This window comes from Nematolebias whitei, chromosome 3 (genome assembly GCF_014905685.2).
Source record: "Nematolebias whitei isolate Nwh7 chromosome 3, NemWhi1, whole genome shotgun sequence".
Lineage (NCBI taxonomy): Eukaryota > Metazoa > Chordata > Actinopteri > Cyprinodontiformes > Rivulidae > Nematolebias > Nematolebias whitei.
In genome coordinates this window covers 45,281,792-45,307,192 of record NC_056500.1, presented here as the reverse complement: position 1 = coordinate 45,307,192, position 25,401 = coordinate 45,281,792, and the positions used below count along the sequence as shown (strand labels likewise).

The following is a 25,401-nucleotide window of genomic DNA, read 5'->3' as shown; positions in this document are numbered from 1 at the left end:
TGATAAGTTTATACTTCTACCCACTCCCTTGAATATGTAAAACAAAAAGTTTTGATATTATGCTTCATGCTGTATTTTTATTTTTTTACATATTCAAAAAATAATAAACTAAACTAATATTTTTGTCTCGTTTGTTTAACTGGGTTCTCTTCATCTACTTTTAGGACTTGTGTGAAAATCTGATGATGTTTTAGATCATATTTATGTAGAAATATAGAAAATTATAAAGCGTTCACAAACTTTGAAGCACCACTGTACAATGTGAATAAGATCAGAGGAACAGTTTTGTTTCTGCTCGTCTGAGGTCGCGCAGAGTGACAGATATTGGTGAATGGAGGGTGCAGTTTTATCCACCACCAGGTGCAGGTGACCAATTGTGGCCTTGTCCACCATAGATTAATCTTCAGACATCCAAATCGTTTAAGGAAACTCACAGTTTCCTAAAATGACCAGGAGGGCCAGTTCACATATATTTGAAGGCGGTGGCCATCTTGGATTTTGACGAGGCAGACCAGTTTTTATCAAGTCAAGTCATATTTATTTATAGAGCACAATTTAAAACAGATAGACTGTTATCAAAGTGCTTAACACTAATGGTAACACTAAGAAATAAAAAAGCAGTAAGAATATACCTTAAAAATTTAAAACAACAGCATTAAAATGAAGACATGGAACAAGATATACTAAATCAACTCACACAGTATGAAACGCCAGAGAGAACAGATATGTTTTTAGCAGGGATTTGAACACAGGAAGGGAGGTGGCATGCCTAATGTTGGGGGGTAGGTTGTTCCACAGTTTGGGACCCATGACTGAAAACGCCCGATCTCCTCGGAGCTTCAGTCGTGTTTTTGGAACAACCAAAAGCAGCTGATCGGATGATCTCAGAGCCCGAGAGGGAACATATGGTTCCAGTAGCTCAGAGAGGTAGATGGGTGCGAGGCCATTTAGGCACTTATAGGTCAGGAGGAGAATTTTGAAATCAATCCTAGTTCTCACAAGAAGCCAGTGTAGGGAGGACAGAACTGGTGTGATGTGCTCATACCTCGGTGTACCGGTTAAAAGCCGAGCTGCAGCATTCTGGACAAGCTGTAGCTGTGAGATAGAGGCCTGGCTGACCCCAGCATACAGTGAATTACAATAGTCCAGGCGGGTTGTGATGAATGCATGGACTAGTGTCTCAAGGTCGGGTCTAGACAGCACTGGCTTGAGCTTAGCTACCTGCCGCAGTTGGAAGAAGCTTCTCTGCAGAACCGAACTGATCTGTTTGTCGAACTTAAAATCCGAGTCAAAAACCACTCCAAGGTTTTTAACAGAGTGCTTCAGATAAGGCTGAAGGGAGTCCAGGTTCACAGGATAAGAGGCGGCAGCTGAGCTAGGGCTAAAGACAATGACTTCAGTCTTCTGGTCGTTAAAACTTAGAAAATTTGAAGCCATCCATGTCTTAATGTCGTCCAGACATTTGAGGAGAGGGTGGACGGAACAAGCACTGGCTGGTTTCAGTGGCAGGTAGATCTGACAGTCATCGGCGTAGCAATGGAAAGAAATACCATGTTTTCTTAGGATCGACCCCAGCGGAAGCAGATAGAGCGAAAATAGAAGGGGTCCGAGAATTGAGCCCTGCGGGACAACGCAGGAAAGAGGCATTGAAGTGGATAGATTTTTACCCACCTTCACACAAAAACTCCTGTCAGAGAGGTATGAGCAGAACCAGTCTAATGCAGCACCTGTAATCCCAACCCAGTGTTCAAGCCGAGAGATGAGGATACTGTGGTCAACAGTATCGAAAGCGGCAGTAAGATCGAGGAGTACAAGAGCCACAAAATGACCAGAATCATTTGCTGTTAAAATGTCATTACAAACCCTAACCAAAGCTGTTTCGGTGCTGTGGAGCTGCTTGAAACCAGAATGAAAGACCTCAAAGATTTTGTTCTCAGTTAAAAACTGATTTAACTGAGTAAAAACTTTTTCCAGGATTTTGGACAGAAAGGGGAGTTTTGAGATTGTTCAGTAATTTGAGCAGGCTGAGGGGTCAAGACCAGGTTTCTTAATTAACGGTGTGACTACTGCATGTTTGAACGCCTCTGGGACCACGCTTGTAGCAATACTACTGTTTAGTATTGTTAGAACAGCAGGCCCAATCGCTGGTAGAACCAGTTTGAACAATGCTGCTGGGATGGGGTCCAATGGTGATCCTGATGGCTTCATGTGACCAGCAACTTCGTTTAACAATGGGAGTGTGATTGGTTTGAATTGCCTGAAAGTAGCAGAACACGAAACAAAAGCTGATGGGTCGACTAAGGAGCGGGGGATGGAGGCCCTGATCAACTCCACTTTGTTAACAAAGAATTTAGTGAAGTCATTGCAGGTGTCAACAGAGGCCTCCATACATGAATACGAAGGGACATTTAGAATGGAATTTACTGTTGTGAATAGGGCGCTGGGGTTGTGTCTATTTGAGTTGATGAGTTGGGAGAAATATTTGTTTTTTTTCAGATTTGACAGTGTTCTGGTAATTTTTTAAACAGGTTTTGAGCAAAATGAAAGAAACCTGGAGTTGGTCCTTTTTCCACCATCAGCTCTCCTGCATAGGCGTCTCGCTGCCCTTGTGGTCTCATTCATCCATGGGTACTGGGCTCTCCTTGGTTTCCTGACTTTTAGTGGGGCCACCAGATCCAAGATCTTAGTGCAGGTCACATTGTGGTTACTAAGCAGCTCCTGAGCACCGACACAGGCAGAGGTTTCAGGTATTGTTACAACAGCGGTAATAAAGGCAGAGGAAAAACGAGCAGCGGTTGAAGGGTTAAATATACGACAGGTCCTGGGTGGAGCGGGAGATTTAGAGACACGAGCATTACAAATGAGATTGGTTTGTGATCAGACATGACAGCATCCCCAATTTCCAGATTTAACACAGAGACACCACAAGACAGAACAATATCAAGAGTGTGACCCTGATGGTGTGTGGGGCCGACAACATTTTGCACCAGGTTTAAAGAGTGGATCAGATTTAGAAAGTCCTGAACCAGTTTTCAGGCTTTTCAGGGCAACAGACGTGCACATTGAAGTCCCCTAGAATCAGCACACGGTCGTATTTTAACAGTATTGCAGTGAGAAAGACAGACAGTTCACTGATGAAGCCTGTGGAGGATTTGGGCGGTCGATAAAGCACCGCAATCAACATGGGGTTGGAGCGGCCCAGTTCAAAATGCAGCAGTTCAAAGGTCTGAAAAGATGGTGTCTGTAACAGTCTGCATTTCCAGATTTTCTTAAAAACAGCCAACACTCCTCCACCTCTTCCAGATGACCTCGGGCAATTAAGAAAACTACAATCAGCAGGCACCAGTTCAGAAAACACACTTGACTCACCCGGAGGAAGCCAAGTCTCCGTCAGAAACATGAAGTCCAGATTATTTGTGCAGAAAAAGTCGTTTATGATGAAGGTTTTGTTTGTTAAAGATCTCACATTGAGAGAGCAAACCTTGTTGGGTCAGCAGCTGAGGGAGAAGTTGAGCGGGGGGCGCAGATCAGCGGTTTCAGTTTGTTTACTTCGGGTCCTCGCCTCCTCCGGCCGGGGAAAGTGCAGCCGGGACGAACAGCCAGAATCCAGGAGCCGCCGGACACAGCAGGGTCATTGGTACGATCCGATGGGGCAGCAGATGGTGCAGCTGTTGGACCCGGGTTGGTTTCGGTTTGCTGGATACGGTTGGAAACACCGCAGCTGGGCGCGCGCTCGCTGCGCGCGCTCGCTGCGCACCTCTGACCCGATGTTCTGCAGCAGGCAGGACTCCGCGAGGCATCCAGGTGGAGAAACCTCAGTCCGGTGGACAGCTGTAGCTGAGGAACGAGCGAGGCTAGCTTTGAGCCTCACGAGGCGGCCAGCGCGTCTCCCACGGCAACGAGAGCGATGTTTTCGTGCAGGCACGAAATGCCGCGCGCTGGAGATACCCAGGTACGTTCCCAAGAAGCGGAGGTGGGGGCCCAGAACCCCGATCAAAATGTTCATAGGAGGCGAGATAAGTGGTGGAAAATTGTAGATTGAGCAGTTGCTGGCGATCAAACACCAGTAGTGAGTTGATCTTATTGAAGAAAAATGATAAAAATAGCAAAAAAAGAAACAGAGTGGACAGAGGTGAACGGCAAGCCAACAGCTCGGGCACCATCTTGGAATATCAATCAATTATCAGTGACCTTTCTCATACCTAGATGCAGCCACACAACAGAATGGAAGTTGGTACGTTGCTTATGTTTCAAGTTATCGAACTTGCAAGATTTACATTTATACAAATGTGGAGGTAGCCATCTTGAATTTTGACATGGCAACCCAATCTTTGAAAGAAGCTTTCTTATGCTTAGATGCAGCTACACACCAAATAGAAGCAGCTCATTTATTTTCAAGTTATGCTCACAACAACATACATGGACAGACAGGTGGAGGGTATTTCCAATTCCCCCTCTTTGCTCTGCGATGGGGGGCAGTTTAAAATGTTGCATGAGTGATGATAATGCGTCTGCTACATGAGCCTTTCAGACTGTCTACACCAGGGGTGGGCAATTATTTTTTCCATGGGGCCACATGAGAAACAACAAATATTGTGGAGGGCTGGCAGAAATGACTTTTTCATTCAACCTTTATTTAGACTGGTAAATCCCATTGAGCCTCAAGGACTCATTTACAAGAGAGACCTGATTTCAACTTAACTCAATACTGCATAATAATAGTATTTCATTATTAAAAGCAGTACATAGCACTGTTTTAACAAGCTGGTAAGAGTATTTGTTACGATTAAGCAACGAAAAAGCAAGGTTTCCTTACAAAAAATGTCATTTATTAAATTTCCCAGTACAATGGTAAACTGTTAACATTTTTACCATTTGTGACATTATATTAGTGATCATTTTCAGTCACATTCACCCCAAAACTCATTTTGAGTTTTATATACTGCTGGAAAAAGTTCTTAGCTTTGTAAATATATCACAATATTGTCTTTGTACTCCAAATATTATGAAACAACATATATTAGTGATCGTCACTGAACTGTGATTTCGAGTCCCGGTTCTTTATGTAGTGAACTAAGCCTCAGGTCAAATCCTGACCTTGAGGGCCTTCCTGGGACAAGAACTGTATTTCATTGATTTGAGTCCAGAAACACAAAATCAAGTCCATCCAGAGACTTTCTAAGTGTCCTGCACTGATCAATTGAAAGAACACTCTCTTTTTTATTATCATTACTATTTTACAAATGTCTTGATAATCAAAGTGTGTTTAGTTCAAACCATTTTAAATGTTGAAGTGAACTACTCATTTTAAATCAACTGTGAAACAGTATAAATGATTTTTAATCCTCATTCAAAGTAGAAATCAAGTTAAGGTCTGTTACAGAGTAATTATTCATTTTCTTGATCTTCTGTCTGAAATGAGCAAGTGTAAGTTGGTCAAAGGTCAAGTTTCGGTCAACTACATGTTTACTGGAAAGAAATGTCATGTTTAACTTTTTCAGACAGATATGAGAGAACTGACTCCACGAAGTCTCGGTTTCTTCAAAACATTCTTCTGCCTGTTCTTAAACAATCTAATCTTCACCTTGACTTTTAATAACCTCTTACATCACTAAGACCACACCTTGTTTGGTCGATCGGCCAATCAGGACTTCCCAAATGAACCGGAAACAGAACTCTTTAAATGTCGACACTTCCTAGTTCCAACCAGTGCGGTGGGAGAGCAGTTCAGTTCGGAGGGCAGAACCGAACAGAAAAGTGCTGGAGAGAACAGGAGGTTCCAGACATGATCCGAAGTTCTTCCGAGTCTCGTGGGAATTATGAAATCTTCCACATCTGAGTGGAACCTCTGACGGACTTACTCCTCTTGTGAGTCCACCCGTGAGGTGAACGTGTGTCAAACGAAGTTCCTTCACTACTTCGGACGATTTACAGCTGTTCCTACGGAGACGCTGGAAAGGTGGCGTTAAATGGAACTCAGTACCAGTGGAGACATCTTCTACAGGTAAAGAGTCGATTTCCACTACCTAAGTGTACCGAGGAAGCTGGGATCTAATGGAGAGTGCCGTTCTGATACAGACACCTATTCCCTCATCCATCCTTTCTCTCCATTTAAACTTCATTTCCCATCTTTAAAACTCTTCTATCTTGCCAGTAAATCATCCAGATATTTTCAGAAATGTCTGTTGGTTTAAAGTTGCAAGGGAAACCATGTGTAAGAGTTGAACTTGCTGCAGCCCCAAGATGGCCGCCAATCATCCACAGCTGACGACCATTCCACCTGACGAGCTCCTCCACTACATAAGGCTGCAGTCAAGCTCTTCTCGTCGCTGGAGCATTACTTCCTCTCTGGTAGTTGTGCCCCTAGCCAGTATTTTGAGTATATGAAAAGGATTTCTTACTGTGTATTCTTGTGTCTACAGTTTCCTGGTCACCTCGGATCCTGCTCTTGGTTCTTCCAGTGTCGGAGTCTCGCCTCTGTTACCTTTGCCCTCCAACCACTTGCCTGCCTTTGGATTTTCCCCAACAACCTCACCCCACAAGGAGTTGCCTGTAAGGAAAGACAAAACAATTTATTCCACCATTTGAGCTGCCTCCACTTGCCTCCTAGTCCTGACCCTGTCTCTCCCTTTTTCAGGAGTCCCAGGCCAACTTTTGTATATACTCGTTTTTTCATCCACTGTAAATAATAAACACTGTTTTGCTTACTTGAGGCTCTTGTCGTTCTGGTTCTCGTTCCCACTGGGTAGTCCGTATCATAACACCATGGCCGTATGGTTTCCTAATTGTAAAGCTTGCTAACTAAGCTATGTTGTTGTTGAAATCAATTTTGCCAAATTAATGTAAATGTTTGATGTTAAACTTTGATTCTGTTAATAAATGACCGCATTCATTTTTGATGGGTCAAAGAAAATTAACGTCTCACGTCACATTTAATCATTCAATGCACGAAAGAACTCAGTCCAGAAAAATGAAAGAATCCGTTTAATTTATGGATAATATCTCACAGATATATGTTCCTTTACATTTACGTGCCTACATTTGTAGTCTAAACATCTCATTTGGTGTTTATCAGTTCTTTTTTCTTGTTTAGTGAGAGAAGTCTAGTCTCTGTTGGGCTTTAACGGAAATGTTAAAGTCAGGTTGAAGGTCTGAGGTGGAGATGTGAAGCAAAGCTGACATCATCAGTGAGAGAGGATCTATATCTGGATTTGGTTAACTTCATTTGTTTACATATGTATTTTGTAATTCCCCTTACGGGGGCCGGTGAGAGTCAACCAAAGGGCCGCATGTGGCCCTGGGGCCGTACAACGCCCAGGTCTGGTCTACACTCATGGGAGAGGAGGGGGTGGGGGTTTAGCCGTCTAAGCTGGCAGGGCTCAGACTTACCGGAGCGTCCAACACTATGAGCTGCAGCCAGGAGTGAAGCAGAAACATGCAACGTTAGGAGACCCTCGTCCCCCTGCTCAACATGCTGCAGGTCTGTTAGAACACGTTAACTTTGCTGCGTCTCATCATCAGAAACGAATGATCCTCCGACAGTCAGAATCAGACCGTCACCTGCACACGTTCAACTTCACTGAACACTACAAGAGTTCCAGCTTAGAAACTCACGATCATGCCGTGGAGTGGCAGCTGTCCGTGCACTTTGAACTGATTGGTGGCTGTGACGCCTTTGCTTGTGTAGAGGAGCATGTCTGAGAACTGAAAAGACAGATAAAGTTTAAAATCAGGACAAACAGTAAAATGTTTGGTCACTTGAAGCTGCAGTAACGTTGCACCAACCAGGAAGAACATTCTCTGCTGCAGCCCCTTCTTGGTGAGCTTGTACAGACAGCCCTCTCGGATGAAATCCTAAAATCAGAGAGCCAGCGGGTGATATCCTGCCATCCTGCGCCCCCTACCCTCCGCTTGGTGTCGGCACACTCACCCGGCCTGGAGCCGTTAGGTTCTCGATCCCGATCAGGTCTCTCTGCAGCTCCGTGAGCTTCTGGAAGTTCTCCAGCCGGATGAGGCTGCTCTGAAGCTGCGTGGCCATCTCCGCCACTTCCTGTAGAGCCTCTGGCAGGTTTCAAATAAAATCAAACGTTACATCACTCACCTCCTGCCATCAGGCAACAACAGAGAGGAGCAATTTGTCTCTGGTGGTGCATCAGCAGCAGTTTATGCCTCGCGTCTGTTGAAAGGATTATAATTTGAAGCGACGCCACAAACAACCACTCCTCTGACTGAACCACGTCTCGTGAAAGCTCTCAGACCAGCGCAGTCAATTCAGCAGAAGGGCTGTAGTTAAACATAATTAGTGCTTGCACTGGGACGTTTCCACCTTTCCCAGATGCGTGGGAACATTCAAATGCCGACGCTTTGTTTCTTTTTTACTTACGTGAGATTTTCAGATAAGATAAAAAATAAATGTCATCATTTATAAATAAATATAAATGCTTTTTTTAGTACATATTAAAAAAATCTAAATACTAAAACTTATTTTTCTTTTTTGTGTTTATACCCATGGTATATAAAATGTGTCCACAAACTCAACATTCATTAAAAGCCAGTCATAGAAAAATAAAATAAAATAAAGTCCACCTTCTTAATTTGAGTTTATGCATCAGGATGGAACAAAAAATGAAAACAGAATGTACCACATCATTGTTTTTTAAGATAAACTGATTAATCATCATGAGCCTCTACAAAAGTAGTTGTGCAGTCAGTTTCTTGCTCTGGCATGTACACTATCAACACAATGCCGAGGCGGAAAGCAGTGACGTTTGAGACGCGACTGTCTTTAAAGAGTTTTAAAGTTATTTCTAAACATTTTGAAGTCCATCGATCTACGATGACAAAGATAGTTCACAAGTGGAAGCATTTAAAACAGCCGTCAACCGTCCTGGGTGTGGACCCCTCAGCTAATTCATCCTGAGGCCACGCATATTAGTAGTAGTTTATTTTTATTATATATATATACACACACACCGGTATATTTTTTTAGGAGTTTTAAACCCTTCCCACACTCTTGCAATATTGTAAACAATGTTTCTAAACTCTAAACGCTCTAAAAGAGCACAGAATGTCATGATTTCAGCTCCCTGCCTCCTCTGCTCTTTGCCACCTGCAAGCGCTCTTGGCCACGCCCACTTCTTCGCTCTGCACAGCTGATCAGCTGCAGCAGGAAGTTTATCCTGCAGTATGTGCAGGAGGAAGCTTTTTTTACCGTTCTGGACTGCACAAATGTGCAGCAGGTGCTAAATAATTTAAAATTTATTTTAAATAAAAAAATTAATGTCGATCGTGCAGCTCATCCATCAGTCAGCCAGTTGTGCGTCATGTCCAATCTTATTTTGAAAAACCGTGATGGAGCGAGTCCGCGATAAACAAACCTCAAAGTAGTGAGGGACTACTGTAATCAGAAATCTACAGCAACAACAAAAAATATACTCAGTTCACCATCATCCATCAACTTACAAGACCTGTGTTGGTATCAATAACTCTCAAAGGTTGTTTCTCACGTGGTTGTAAAGGATTCTGGCCCATTCTTCTTTCTAACATTGCTTCAGTTTGAGGTTTGTAGATGTTTGTTTCTGCTCTCTGAAGGTCCCACCTCAGCACTTCAGTCAGGTTGAGGCCTGGACTGTGACTGGACCACAGCAGCACTTTGATTTTGTAAACCTGATGCCTGCAGCGTCTGAAATGGAGCTCTTAGTTGTTGTTGTTGTTTGTCCTCATATTTCTGAGCGTTACACAACTGTTCCCACAAAGTTGGGAGCATGGAATTGTCCAAAATGTCTTTGTATGCTGAAGCAGTCAGAGTTCCTTTCACTGGAACTAAGGGGCCAAGCCCAGCTCCTGAAAAACAACCCCACACCATAATCCCCCCTCCACCAAACTTTACACTCGGCACAACGCAGTCAGACAAGTACCGTTCTCCTGGCAACCAGCCAAACCCAGACTCGTCCATCAGATTGCCAGATGGAGAAGCACGATTCGTCACTCCAGAGAATGCGCCTCCACTGCTCTAGAGTCCAGTGGCGGCGTGCTTTACACCACTGCATCCAACACTTTGCATTGCACTTGGTGATGTATGGCTTGGATGCAGCTGCTCGACCATGGAAACCCAATCCATGAAGCTCTCTGTGCACTGCTCTTGAGCTAATCTGAAGGCCACATGAAGTTTGGAGGTCTGTAGTGACCGACTCTGCAGAAAGTTGGCGACCTCTTCACACTATTCTTGGGCGGCTGTGGCTGAGTGGTTAGAGCAGTCGTCCTCCAATGCAAGAGTTGGGGGTTCGAACCCCACAGCAGTCACATGCCGAAGTGTCCCTGGGCAAGACACTGAACCCCTTGTTGCCTCCGATGTGTGTGCCATCAGTGTATGAATGTGATAAATCACTGATGAGTCTCTTTAGAATGATTTGTTCAATTAGCTTTGTATAGATCTAGTAGAGTGCTGTATGAACGGGTAAATGAGGACACAGATTGTAGTGTAAAGAGCTTTGAGTGTCTCAATAAGATAGAAAGGCGCTACATAAGTACAGTCCATTTACCATTTACTATGAGCTTCAGCATCCGCTGACCACGCTCCGTCAATTTACGTGGCCTACAACTTTGTGGCTGAGTTGCTGTCGTTCCCAAACACTTCCACTTTCTTATAACACAGCTGACAGTTGACTGTGGAATATTTAGGAGCGAGTAAATTTCACGACTGGATTTGTTGCATAGGTGGCATCCTATCAGTTCTACGCTGGAATTCACTGAGCTCCAGAGAGCGACCATTCTTTCATAAATGTTTGTAAAAACAGTCTGCATGCCTAGGTGCTTCATTTTATACACCTGTGGCCATGGAAGTGTTTGGAACACCTGCTTCTGATCATTTGGATGGGTGAGCAAATACTTTTGGCAATGTAGTGTAGTATATATATATATATATATATATATATATATATATATGGAGAGAGAGAGATAGAGAGAGATTGATTGATCATTTTAATTATCTGTATTCTTTTTAATTTACCAGAAACTTCAAAATAAATTCTTACCCTGTACTGATACCTGTTTCAGGGTCTTACCACCACCAGCTGGTAACCCGCATGACATCAATTTGAACATGCCCACTAGAACCATTACTGAAGGTATAATGGAAACATAACTGGACGGTGTTGTGCCGAGTCGAACTGTGCTGTACTGGTGCTAAAGGTACTAATGGAAAAGGAGCCTTTGTTGTGGTGGTAGCCCAGAGATGTCCCTACCACACTGATTGGCAGAAATGACTCCCACAATCAATAATCTCATGACATAAGAACTTGCATATTGATATTAAGATTCGGTATAAATGGTTGTATCTCCTTTCTCCTTCAGATGATCTTAGTTTAAAACATTGGCATTAAATACAATGTAGGCAAGTCTTTCAATAAAGCACAACACAACAACATCTCTTGTGTGTCTTTGTGCCTATTTTTGAACCTGGTGCAAACAAGATAATTTTTATCTGTCCTGATGCGTAAAACCCTAGAACTGAAAAAAGGTACTTTCTTTTTCCAGCGGCTGTTCTGCTTTAGTCCCTTCTAAAACTAGACACTATAATCCTTGAAGTTCAAATAAACAAAGCAGGTCATTGAGAGAGGCTGATACTACAAACATGCTAAGGCATGGAAACGCTCACCCTTGCAGTCGTTGTAATCCCTGTGAGCAGGGGAGTAATGCTTGCAGAGTCTCTCCAGGATGAGCTTGTAGTGCATGAGGCGCTGGATGGGTTTGAGCAGGAACGTGTTGAGAGGCAGGTAGCACACCTTCTGCAGTTCAAACTCTTTGTAGACCGTCTCCAGCTTCTTCAGCCTCTTAGAGGCCTTTTCCAGCTCTGTTAGGACCTCATCGTGTTTCTGCAGGTAGCTGGTAAATTCCTGCAAGATGAACAAATGTCAAACTTTGTTGGCTTTGCTGTGTCAAAGGACAAATGCTTGTTGCTCAACATGTGAACAACAGCAGACACTTCAGGAGCTTCTACTGCAGGTTTACCTTAAGAGCACACATGTTTTTCAGCATCACGTCACCGATCCTCTGGTAATCGCCTTTAATGTGTGCATTCGAGCGTCCCTCCCTATGAAAACAAACAGATTTGTCCCGTTCTCATCAGCAAGGAGTTTTATGGATCACAGGAAGAGAAATGCTGGGGAGACCCTACCAGAGAGCCAGCCTCTGGTCCAGCTCCTTCAGGAAGCCTCGGTGGAACTCGTAAATGGGGTCGATGTTGGAGAAGAGGAGGGTCATCAGACCCTCGGGCATGGCGTTTTCTTTGATCACAGCACTACGGAACCACTGAGGAAGACAAATGACTCTGTAGTATGTCAGCACAGCTTTGCTGGGGACACACTACTAATTAATTATTCTTAAAGCTAGTTCAAGCACAAAGAATATTAATTGTTTAATTACAACAGATTCTTTTCTTTTTTGAGTTAAATTTCTGCCATGTGACCGAGATAACTGAGTGGATTGTTTAATCAGTGACATGAGACGCCATTTTATCTTTGACCCATCAGAATAAATGCGGTCATTTATTTAACAGAATCAAAATTTAACATCAAAACATGTACACATTGATTTGCTGATCTGTTTCTGATTAATAAACTTGGCAAGCTTTACTAACAAGACAACAGAACATTACTGATTGAGGCTGATTCACCTCTGAAGGCATCTGGATTACTGGTGAATAGAAAAGTTAAAGAGGAGAAATAGAAGTTTAAAGATTTAAAGAGGGATGAAAGCTATGTGTGGAACCAGAACTTTGCACCCTTCCTCCGACATCCCGCTCAGCTTTCCGGTACACTTCAGGACATGCAGCGACTTTGTTACCTTAGATGGGGGATACCTCCACTCCGGAACAGAAGTCCATTAGTACGCTCCCTTTGCAGCGTCTCCGGTTAAAGTAGCTGGGAATCTTTAGAATAAATGCCGAAGTACTCGGTTCCACCGAATAAGCTTCCTTAGAAGTGGAGCATTAACTGCTCGGGTTGAGTGCACAGCGATGCGAGCTGTGACTCCGCTAAATGGACGGACCCCTTGGCACATGGTCCCATCCATCCGCTGCTTAAGTGAGTCTCATCTCTGACCGAAAGTTCCAGCAAGACTTAGAAGAGACTAAGACTCGTGAAGACTGAACTCCAGGACCGCACTTCAGGACTGAACTGAGTTCCAGGACCGAACTGAATAGTTCCACGAAGTGTTCCTTTTAAAGGGGTATACACTTCCTGTTACGTGGTACTTCCTGATTGGTTGAAACAACCAGCAGGGGGGTGGTTCTAGTGATGTCAAGAGGGTCACTAGAAGTCAAGAGACAGCAGGAATGTTTTTAAAAAACGGTTAGTACAGACGGAGAAATGTTATGACGAGGTGAGACAGAGCAGGTGCCAGTTGAAGTTATTTACTGTTTGCTAGTTTTAAAAACAAGACACTTCGTTCTAATAACTCGTCTCTGTTTGTCTCTGACTTTTGACCGACACCACTACTCCTCATTCAGACAGAAGACTAAATGCACACTTACTTCGTAAATAGGCATTTAACTGTATTATCAAAGTATAATGAGGTTTAAAAATCATTAATACTGTTTCACAGTTGATTTAAATGAGTGGTTCACTTCAACATTTAGAAATGATATGAACTAAACACACTTTTTGATTATCAAGATATTGTAAAATAGTAATGACAATAAAAAAAGAAGAGTGTTCTTTCAATTGATTAATTCAGGATACAATTAAATAGTCTCTTGATGAGAATTTGTATTTCTGGATTCAGATCAATGAAATAACAGTTCCTGTCCCCTGAAGGTCCTCAGAGACAGGTTGAGGTCGGAGGTCTAGTTCACTACAACTCATTCACAGGAAGCATCGGAGAACTGATCGTTCAGTCCAACAGCAGCAGGGAAACAACTAAAGGCAATTTACATAAGTATTTAAACTTCACGCAACTAAAATTTAAGACTCCTCCAAAGGAACAACTCACTAGATGACTACTTTGAACAGAACATACAGTTGTGTTTCGACACTAACTCATGATGTGCATTTTAAAGTTCAATATGGGGCCGAGATGGGGTAGAGGCAGGGCAGTCGACTCGGGACCCGAAAGTCCCAGGTTCGATCCCCAGTCATTGCACATCTCGTGGTGTCTCTGAACAGGACACCCCATCCCCAATTGCTCCCAGGGGGCTTTCAATAGCTGCCCACTGCTCCACCTGGTGGTGGATGGGTTAAATGCAGAGCCAATTCCGCCATAGTATGGGAACATACAATGATGACACCGCATACACATTTATTTTTATTTATGTATCGATGGCAACAGCAACATTTTTAAACATCCAACAAAGTTCAGTAAGGTCATCTGGCCGGTTTCTTTTTTGTTGAGACGCTTCATCCTTCATCTAAAGGACTTCATCAGTCTGAGGAGCCAAGGGATGGGACAACAAAAAAGCACCAGCAAACTGGTTGGTCCACAATGTGAGTGTGCTGCTGGTGGGACTGAGTTTGTTTGTGGATCCTTGGATTGACGAAGACCTTTGGATGAAGGACGAAATGTCTCAACAATAAAGAAACCGTCCAGATGACCTGACTGAACTTTGTTGGATTTTTTTACCTGGATTATTGAGCATGAACTTTGATATTTTTAAACACGTTTAGTTTTGCAAAAAGTTCTGAAGCTTTGCTTTGTTTAAATAACAGTAAGGCGCTCATGCCCAGATTAGATTATTTTATATAAATTATTGGTCAGTTTATAGTTCTAATTCTGAGCCTAATGTTGGTTTTTAAGTTTTAAGTGATAAAAGCTAAAAAGTATGCACAGAAAGTGGATCAAACCACTAAATAAAGTGAAGTTCACAACTACGACCCAGTTTACGAGATGCATTTGTTCAGCCGATTGTGTGCACGATAACAGCACTCGTTCTCTCTGAAACCAAAGGCTTCTGAATCCTGGTCTCAAGAGTGGAGACTTTGGGGATGTGAGGTGTGAAATTGCACATGCACACTCCAGGCTGCTGCCTTCAAAAGTTTTTTCCAGCACTACCAACAGCTCCAATAAACAGTTCCAGTGTTTTTTGTGCTCCACGGCCTTTTCAGCACATAGGAGCAAACCAACAACAACCTAGGTACAAAGGAACGTTCATATATTCACCAGTTTACAAGCAACTGTGACCAGGCAGACACTGCATGCACAAATCATGCAGCTGAGCTCGGCATCAGGGTTGCCAGATAAATATAAAATGTTTTTTTACCCCCTCTTTATAGTGTACACATTCACTTAAAACACACCTCGTCTTACAACAACACCCTCAGTCAGCACATGACAGCTTGGGTCAAAATACAATCATTTTAAAGTAACTGTACAATAATTTATTATTTCTTATCTGGCAACCCTGCCTGAGATGGAAACTACAGTAAATGCATGTAGCGGTAAATATATATATTTTTGTTGTTATTGTTGTTTATTCACTAGAATTACCACAGGATAAACAACGTCTCCAGAGAACATTCAAGTGATAATGGGCCCTAATTCAACATTATTATGAAAAAATTAATCGACTTCTCTGTTGAGTGGATTCTGAGTCGTTTAGTAGCTAACTAGCTAACATATTCACAAACTCAGTCTGTCGAGGTCTTCCATATTTGTTTTTCATCTTTAGCAGTTTTGTCAATTAATCAATTATAGATTGAATTGTTCTTGTGGACAATTTCCTATCAAGACTTTGCGCTCTCCTTTAAACTTACCACAGTGATGACCTCGAGGTCTTTCAGGTAGGTTCGCTCTGTGGTCAGAATCTCTTTGGCAATAAAGTAGGCCTTGTCAGTGGGATAACGCTGAGGGGAGAAAGAAACGTTTATTCAAAGCAAACATCAAGAAGCAAAACACAAATTATTCTAACTCCACTAAACAAAAATGCTCCATGCTACAAAAGAAAAAGTTATTTTTGTGTGCGCTACAAATTGTGTTTGTGAGGCGGGGGGTGGCTGGAAGGGTTGGCATGCAAGCAGTGTACCTTCCTCCTGCCCTCCTCCTCCTCCTCTAGCCTGGCAGTGCTGCCCACCTCGCTCAGGATGGGGCTCTGCAGAGGAGACGGGGCCTGGCTGGGCAGGCTGAGGGTGGACATCTGGAAGGAGGGCGACACGCAGAGGGAACCCTTGGAGGTGAGGGGTGAGAGCTGAGGAGCGTCCACTACTGAATCTACAAACGACAGAAAGGTTTCATTAGAACAGGACCGTGCTCTCAGGTTCAAAGTGGAAAGCTCTCCACAAACATGAACTTTAACCTGCTCCTTTTATTTCACAAGCATCTTCTTTCTCTTTCAAAATAAAACTACTGAACCTTTCCAGCAGGTGGGCCACTTAATGACACGCTGCACACCCCACCACACTGACTAATGACTCAACACTTTTTAACTAGAATTCCTCCACAAGAAGAAATGATTAAATGTAAGAAGGTGAGAACCAGTTCTGCTGCTTCTGTCCTGCCACAACATGAGACAAAAGGAAACTAAAGCTGTTGTTTCTGAGTCATGGATCACTACAGCTGCTCTTCCACTTCTCAGAGAAAAAAAAGAGGAGTGGAAAAAAAAAACTTGCTTCTCGACCCGGAAATAATTGCGAACACAAAAAGTCATGAGGAATGTGGCTCGTCTGGAGGGCAAATATGTGTGGAGCTGATCTGAAGTGGCCCATGGGCAGCGGGGGGGCAGACTCCTCTGCAGGAGGGGACGGGGGTTTGTTGTGGAATGACTTGGCACAAGGCCTGTCCAAACAGGAAGTGCACGTGCACACGCACGCACACACACACTTAACTGATTAGGCTGAGGAATCTGATGCACAAACTCAACCCAGCCCCCGACGGCGTGAGTGTGCTGCACCAAACCAAAGCTTGGCTTGAATTATCTTTTTTTTTTTTTTTTGGGGGGGGGGGGTGTTGATGTCATCAGCGTTTGCACGACTAACCTCAAGATCAGATACAAGTGGAGAGTTGTTTCTGAGGGATTCTTCCAGCAGATTTTCATTTTGAATCTTTTTAAACGGCCTCGTCTTTTCTCCATGAGCTGCTCCACGACTCAGATCATTTCACGACTAAATAAACCACAGGGACGTTTCCCTCCAAGCATTACAATAAAATCCAATCACTACTGATTTACGGCTGGACCTTAAAAAAAAAGTTTAAGTCCGACATCCATGGTTCCCAGATGTGATTCCTTTATTCTTGAGAATAAAACATACAAACATTAAGTACACTTTTAGTATATATATACACATGTTCAGGATTAAGTGATGAATACTTGGTGTCTAAGTGCAGTTAGATATTAAATCTTAAGTTCTGACGTGGGAAATTCAGTAAGAAGAAAAGTTGCTAAGACAAACGCTTGGCACCGGCCCAGTCCACACATTTACAGATCTGAATTCAAACGAAGCTTCAAACCCACGGCAGAAACACAGAAAAATCCATTTCTGGTGCGCTTTGGTTGCCTGTCATCCTGAAAAATGACAATGAGAACACATGAGCACCCGACCAGGATATTCTGTTCTAGATGGCCACCCTCCCTTGATTTCTCTGCAGCTATTTGGTGGAAACAACCCAAGAGGAACGAAAGAGCACCTGCAGCAGGAGCACACTGCGTGAAGGGACAGTGCATGCTGTGAAATGGTAAGATTGTACCCAGACATACATTAAAAAATGGTAAATCTGAAGCCTTGGAAGTTCTGAAAAAGTATGAGGCACGAAATGTGTATGTTGATGCACCAGGCTGATTTTATACCTGCGCTTCAAATCATGCACATAAGCTAAAAAAACTATGACTAATGTGCAAAAGACCTGAAACATGGCAGAGCACTATTACAAGAACTTTAAAGTTTTCTGCAAGTTTCAACTTTAAAGTACTATTAGCTTTTTTTTAACATTTTACATTTGAAATGAATAAGCTGTAGTGTATTATGTGCTGTAACACATTCTTATCTAAGTATAGCATAAAAATGGAGCGATACATTCACTTAGTATGATGCGATTACCTGATGGCTCAATACTACACTGTTTACATTCGTTTTATATCTAAACATGACGCATGGATGTTAAAATAAAATAAAAAAATCAGATTATGAACCTAACATGCTGCTGGTGAAGCGTGTGAGGACTTTTCCAACCAGCAGGTGTCAGTGAGGCACAGAGGAGAAAATGACGCCTCCTCCTGGTTCTACAGGAGACCCTGAAGCTGGACACCTACTGGTTTCAGTTTTACCCTGAGACCACTGATGAGCGTTCAGATGTAAACTACAGAGCACAAGAAGTGCTGCATGACAAAAGCAATAAAGGAAAACATAATTACATGTAATAATAAAATCAGTTATCCACCAGTTAGGTATTTTAGTGGAGATATTTTTAGGCAGCACAACGCCTAAGTGGTTAGAAGGTCCTGGGTCCTGGGACTGGGGGGGTCTTTCTGGGTGGAGTTTGTCTGTTCTCCTCGTGGGTTTCCTCCCACAGACCAAAAACATGCACGTTACACGGCCTTCAGGTCCCAGGCCTCTGAATAGGATTTATCTGGTTAAATTAAGGTTCATAACTTTAGGACAAAAGTATTGTTGTCAATAATAATCATCATAAAACATTACTTACAAGTTTCCTTTACTACATGGAGGTTTATATGAAACTATAATGCCAAATATTAATTATCATAAATGATGGATAGAGAAGTCCCTTTTAAAGAGCGTTTTAACTTTAACAATAAACATGTAAATACTGTAAGACACTGGCACATTGTTGGTTTTAAAAAATGCTTAATATACGTATAAAATATATAAAACTTTCCATTTGATTTGTCTGATATGCTCCATAAATATTCTGAAATCCATTTTTGCACCAGCCTGTGCTGTAGATAAGAAAACAAACTGACAGATGAGGCACTGAAGAATGCCACAAAAATAAACTCTAAATAAACAGCGCTGCCTGCTCACGAACACAAACGCAAACGGCTGAACACCAGTGTCTCACGTAACCTTTGCATTTTTATTTTAAATCCTAAAAGCTTTTTTTTTTTTTCTAACTGAGCGTCCTCAGTTTAAGGCTTTAAGTGATGTCTGGATGTTGTGTTTTAATGTGTGGGGGTCCCTGAGGGGTCTGCCAGCGCCTGCAAGTTGTGACACTGCAGCAGAAAACCCTCCAGTCCACTGCTTCCTGTCAGCGGGTTTCTATAAAACAGGTCCTGCCCCAGAGGAAGGATGCTGTCAGAGCCCCAGTCAGAGTCTGAATCCGAGCTACCGTTATCGGAGCCCTCAGTGGCCGTGGGGGGGTAGCTCAGCTGCTCGAGCTGCTCCACCAGGTCGCTGAACTGCACGGCGGAGCTGCTCTCAGAGCGCACAGAGCATGCTGGGAAGTTGACCATCGAGCTGGCCTCTGATTGGATGTCCGACCCCGGCAGGCGGAGTGAGGACGCGTCGGGGCCTCCGTAGCCCACTGACATGGACTCCCCCGCAGAACTGAGCCCCAGATTATCCAAGGAGCTGCACTCGGAGCGGTTATTAAGCAGGGAGCTCGTCTCCGAGTGACCGGCCACGCTGTAAGGGAAGGCGTTGGGGTTTCCATTCAGGTCCTCAATCCCAACACTAAACGTCCCGTTTTTACTGTCAGCTCCCTCCACAAAACCAAACGGATCTATTTTATTGTCATGTCTAAATGAGTAGGCCTCTGCCCCCCCACCATAAAAGGAAATCTCAGTGGGATCATCGTCAATGAACTCCTCTGAAACCTGCAGTGAGGTGGACATGGAGAACATGGGGTTTTGTTTTGTGCGCAGAAGCTCTGCCTCGAACGCCTCTGGTGTGAGCACCCGTTTTCTTTTGCTTCCACCCCCTCCCACTGAGCACCCAGTGCCCCTCCTCCCACCATGCTCATTATCCTCATTGCCATTTGTAAAGGACTGGGACGTGCCACCGTCTACACAAACAAACACGGGGCTGCAGTGTCCTGCGGCCTCACTGCTAGAAGCACCTTGAAACGAGAAGTGCGACGTGGAAGCAGCCTTAACGGGATCTTCCTTCGGAGGGCTGGGGGGTCTAGTGGTTTGCAGAGGGGGCTGCTGTTGCTGCTGAGGAGGTGCTGGAGATTGGCTCAGTGGGGACAAAGGTTGGGGTTGAGGTGGAAGTTCAGTCCGAGGAAGAATCTTTGACATGTGGACTGGCTGGAAGGATTCAGCGATGGAGGACGAGAAGCTCAGGTCCCGGGGACAATCACTGAATATCAAGCTCTGAAAGGGGGGAGTGGGGTGGGAACAATAACATTTAAACAGAGGGGAAAAGAGCATAAATTCTGGTACAATTTGAGAAAAGCTTTTGCTTTACATTAAGAAAAAAAGACATTTATGTATTCACCTGTTTTGGCAGATCGGTTGTGAAGGAGCGAGCAGACATTCTGACTTTACTGTTCCTCCTGAACAAAAACAAACCATGTTAAAATAATTAATGACTTTTACAGAAATCACATGATTTGTCACATTTCCAGTGTACACACACACTAAACACACACCTCTGGTAAGGCGTCCTCTTTGCTCCATTTTCTCTGACATATTCAACAAGCTGCTTCTGCGTCCGTCCACTGACAGAGAACATTAAATTATGAACCTTTGTTGCAAATGATTTTCCCATTTAATGGTAAAAAAAAAATACTTAAAAAACATAAGTGAAGACAAATCTCATTGATTGTGACGTGAGGTCATACCTGTATCTGAAGGAGGAGCCTCGAGTAAAAAGGATTGCTTTGGATTTGGGCTGAGGCTGATCAAACAAGCGGAAAAACGAGTGGTATTCAACACAGATCTTCCAGAAGTTTTTACACTCGTCTCGACTAGCCATCATGAATTCAAGGATGTCTTGATAGGGCCCCTGAAATGAAGATGAAGAAGAAAATGTAGAATCATACACAGGAACCAGGTGTTTACAGTCAAGCAGTGTTGTAGTTAAGACCACCTAATCTAAAACCAAGTCAAGACCAAGACCAGAGTGTACCAAGTGGGTGGGCATCACAGGGTCAGCCCTCAATTGGTTCAGATCTTACCTCACTGACAGATCCTTTTGTGTCTCCGTCAAGGAGTTTAGTTCTGCAGCGGCAGAGCTTAAATGGAGGGTTCTGCAGGGGTCCATCCTGGGTCCCCTCCTATTCTCTTTATACCTGCTGCCGCTTGGCGCTATTTTCCGGAAACACAACATGCCCTTCCACTTCTACGCCGATGACTGTCCAATTTACTTCCCACTAAGACACAATGGTACATACTCTATTCAACCGCTGCTCAACTGCCTGGCTGACATCAGGGACTGGATGGCTTTAAATTTCTTAAGTTTCAATGAAAAGTAGTATGAAGTCATGTTGTTCCCTCCCAATGACACAATCACAAACCACTGTATCGACCTCTCTGCTCTGCCCCTGTCAGAAAAACAAAGAGTCACTAATCTGGGAGTGATAATGGACCCTTCCCTGAAACTTAACAGTCACGTAAACATGATTGTTAAATCAGGTTTCTTCCAACTGAGGCGGCTGTCTAAACTGAAGCCCATATCGTCCAAAAACAACCTGGAGACAGTAATACACGCATTCATTACATCTAGGCTTGATTACTGCAATTCGCACCTGTTCGGCATCAGTCAGACCTCCATTGCACGACTACAACTGGTACAGAATGCAGCAGTCCGATTTTTAACCAGTACAGGCAAAAGAGCGCACATTACACCAGTTTTGGCATCACTGCACTGGGTACCGGTTCACCTTCGAATCCAGTTCGAAATACTCCTGAATGTCTACAAATCGCTGAACAGTCCCCCCCCCCGATCTGCTACAACCGTATGCCCCACCACGTTCCCTGTGGTCAGCGGACTAGTTGCTCCTCACAGTTCTAGGAACTCGGCTTAAGCGCAGAGGGGACAGGGACTTCTCTGTAGCAGGACCAAGACTTTGGAACGAGTTACCTCTGCTTGTCAGACAGGCCCCCTCCCTCTCGGTTTTTAAGATCCGTTTAAAAACTCACTACAATTCAGTAGCTTTTAAGACCAGAGGATCTGTGTTTTGATCATGTATGCTCCACAGTGGTTAGTCGTCATTATCTGCATCGTTTTTATGTCTATATTTCTGATTTACTTCATTTTGAATATTGCTTTGTGCGTTACCTGTTGTTCTGTCTGTACAGCACTTTGGTTGGCCTTGTCGTTGGTTTAAGTGCTCTATAAAAAAATGGTATATATATGTAACCCCGTGGTTTTTGTTCATGTTGGTTGTAATTATTAGAGAACTCAAAAATAAGAACATGGAGTTTAATATATTTTCAGTTTGTGTTTATGGAATATGCAAACCTATTGTGTTTGGAGTTTAATATATGTTCAGTTATTGTTTGAAAAAACCCCCCAAAAAAACAATGTAACTGTAATATGTGGTTGCTTGGGATTTTATTTTGGTGGTCGGGGAAGGAGGGCTTCCGGTACGAGAGGGGACGTGACGAGAGGACGGCGAAGATGGAGGACATCACTGTTGCTTTTAACTGTCACTGCTGCCGTGGACTATCGCGGTGGGGGAACACCCCACTGAACTGCTGTTCTTGCCAGTGAGGGGGTAGACAAGGACTACCATCGACCTGTGGAGGTTGAAGCTGCGTGGGTGACTAACCCCGTGGAGAAAAATCCCGTTAGGTCGCTAGCTTTGTGGCTAGCGCTAGCGGGCTTCGGCGAACGGTTGGTGGCTAGCCAGCCGTGAGAGACGCGTGGACCTCAGAGAACGGTTGGCGGATAGCCAGCTGTGTGTAACGCGAGGACCTGGGCGTGGATTCTTCAACCTTGGGGAGGACATTGGACGGAAGCAGACGGACTACGGCACGTACGACCTCCTGGAGAGGGACGTATTCAGGTGATGGGGGATATGGTTGTTGGGGACGTTAATGGGAAGAGCGGGAAGCGCGCGAGTGCACCAACATCAGGCCTGCGACGACCGAGACTAAATTTTAGCTGCCGGCTTTAAGTTTCCTTTCTGTTTAACGAGGTTAATCGAACCATTTCTATTTCATTACAGAATGAAGAAACTGTGATATTGTTCATTAAACTGTTTATTTGTTTAAAACGTATGCTTATTCTACTGTGTTATACTTCATGGTATAAGGGGTGTAGATGAACAGATGCTCAGATATATTCATCATTTAACACGGATTCCTCATTTTTCTGGACTGAATAAAACGTGCATTGAATTTAAGGAAATGCAAACGTGAGACGTCATTTATATTTGACCCATCAAAATGAATGCGGTCATTTATTTACAGAATCAAAGTTTAACATCAAACATTTACATTAATTTGGCAAATTATGAAAATAACAACATAAGCAATCAATCAAGAAAAATCATACGGCCATGATTTTTCCGTTGCTTCACCACAGACATTTATGAAACTGTACAATTATGATCTTTTACCCACATGGATGTGGGTGAGCATTTTACACAGACATTTCTAAAATATCTGGAAGAATTTCTACTTGAGAGAAAAGTTTAGAGATGAAAGAAGTTTAGAGGGAATAAAAGATGGGGTTTGAGGGGAAGTAAGTGTTTACCAGAACGGCACTCTCCATCAGAAACCCAGCTCGCCTCGGTACGCTTGGTAGGAAACTTGACCCATTACCTTTCTGATGATAATCAGCAGATATGGTGTTCCGTTAACGCTACCTGTCCAGCGTCTCCTTAGTATGGCTGTAGCTCGTCAGAAGTAGTGGCGAGTGAAAGGTGTTATACTCCCATGGAACTCGGAAGAGCTCTGTTGTCAGGATCATCCCGTCTCTCACAGAACTGGTTGGACTGTGTATCCAGCAGAACTCCAACAGAACTCCATCAGCACTCCAACAGAACCAAGACTGAGTAGACCAGGAAGTACTGACATTTTAAAAAGCTGTTTCCCGGTTCACTTTTGGGATTTGTTCATTGGTCAGAAACGACCAGACGGGGTGTGTTTTGTGACGTAAGAGGTTAGAGACAGCGAGAATTGTTATGAAACAGATCAGAAATGTTCTCACAGACAGAGAGAGTTTTGTTTTGGCGCGTTTCAGAAACAGGTGCCAAAACTTCTCTATTTACGTCTGAGAGGATTCTAAAAACATGACAGTTCGTTCAACAACTTGTTTTTCGTTTGACTCCAACCTTGGAAACGCACACTTGCTCACTCAAAGGCAGAAATCAGAAAATGCATAATTATTCTGTAACAGCTTTGACATGAGAATAAAAATCATTACTCAGTTAATAAAATTGATTAGTGCACTGCAACATCTAAAATGGTTTGAACTCAGACACTTTGATTATCAACATTTGTAAAATAGTAATGATAATAAAAAGAGAGTGTTCTTTTCACTTGAATCTTCAAGAAAGAAAGTCTCAGGATGGGTGAACCTGTATTTCTGAGTTCAAATGAATGAAATGACAGTTCCTGTCCCACAAGGTTCTTAAGGTCAAGATTTTTGACCTTAGACTTAGTTTTTGACATGGGCCTAGTCCACTACAGTCCCCCCTTTGGAAATCATCACCTGTCCATGGGGATGAATTCCAACTATGGACTTACGCCGTCAATTGTCCTTGAAGCTTGATGTAATCCAGCAAAGAAACAAGAGTCAAGAGTAATCCAGCAAGGAAAACAAAAGTCAAAAGTAATCCAGCAAGGAAAACAAAAGTCAAGGTAATTCCACAATGTTCTTGGTAATTCCATTGTGTTGATTATAATCCCATATCGTCTCGATAATTCCATTGTAGCAATGCTTTAACCCCTTGGAAACAGAGTCTGTAATCCATTGGAAAAAGTCATATAATCCACAATGGTAAATCCACAACGATTGGAAGTGTTGATTAATCAGCATACAGAGGGGTACCCTTGGGTTGAACTGAAGAAGCGGCCACTGGATGAAGAGTGGAGACCAACGTCAGGATTGCAGGTCGCCTCCAGCGAAGGTAGTCTCCAGCGACGTCCAGCCTGTGTCGTTCTGGTTCAAATGTGTCATGCAATTATGTGGTTTAAGGTGGGCTTATGAAGGGGATTTTACATAAGGCCTTAAACTATATGCACCTGGTGTGTAAGCTATTATGGTTGGGAACAGCTACAACTACCAGTTAAGGGGTGGAGCATGCTGAAAAGGGGTAACTACAGGGGTTTAAGCCTATAGAAAAGGGTTCCAAACTACTTTTCCATTTCTAACTTGGGTTAAGTTAGCTTTACATGGCAAAATATAGTTTGGTTCAAATGTCTGTTGTCTTTTAGACGAACGACTTGAGATTGGGTGTTTGGTTTCCCATAAACGTTTTTGGAAGTCTATGGCGAGACTTATCAAAAAGAATTAGCTATCCCCCCGAATAGAATTGTTCGAGTAGGTTCGGCTTAAGCGTTGTGAG

At 43.3% G+C, this 25,401-nt stretch overlaps 1 protein-coding gene across 1 annotated transcript in view; it reads right to left on the bottom strand.

Moving 5' to 3' along the window:
• farp2 (FERM, RhoGEF and pleckstrin domain protein 2) overlaps nt 1–20,888 on the bottom strand; it is a gene marked incomplete at its 5' end in the record, with an annotated part of 48,351 nt that extends 27,463 nt beyond the window's left edge. The window contains 13 exon segments of the mRNA XM_037674358.1: nt 7,390–7,410; nt 7,615–7,704; nt 7,786–7,854; nt 7,931–8,061; nt 11,657–11,894; nt 12,010–12,091; nt 12,176–12,309; nt 15,747–15,836; nt 16,016–16,200; nt 19,999–20,254; nt 20,379–20,436; nt 20,533–20,601; nt 20,725–20,888. Of these exon segments, the coding sequence (XP_037530286.1) occupies nt 7,390–7,410; nt 7,615–7,704; nt 7,786–7,854; nt 7,931–8,061; nt 11,657–11,894; nt 12,010–12,091; nt 12,176–12,309; nt 15,747–15,836; nt 16,016–16,200; nt 19,999–20,254; nt 20,379–20,436; nt 20,533–20,601; nt 20,725–20,888 (1,587 nt within the window).
• Nucleotides 20,889–25,401: the final 4,513 nt, after the last annotated feature.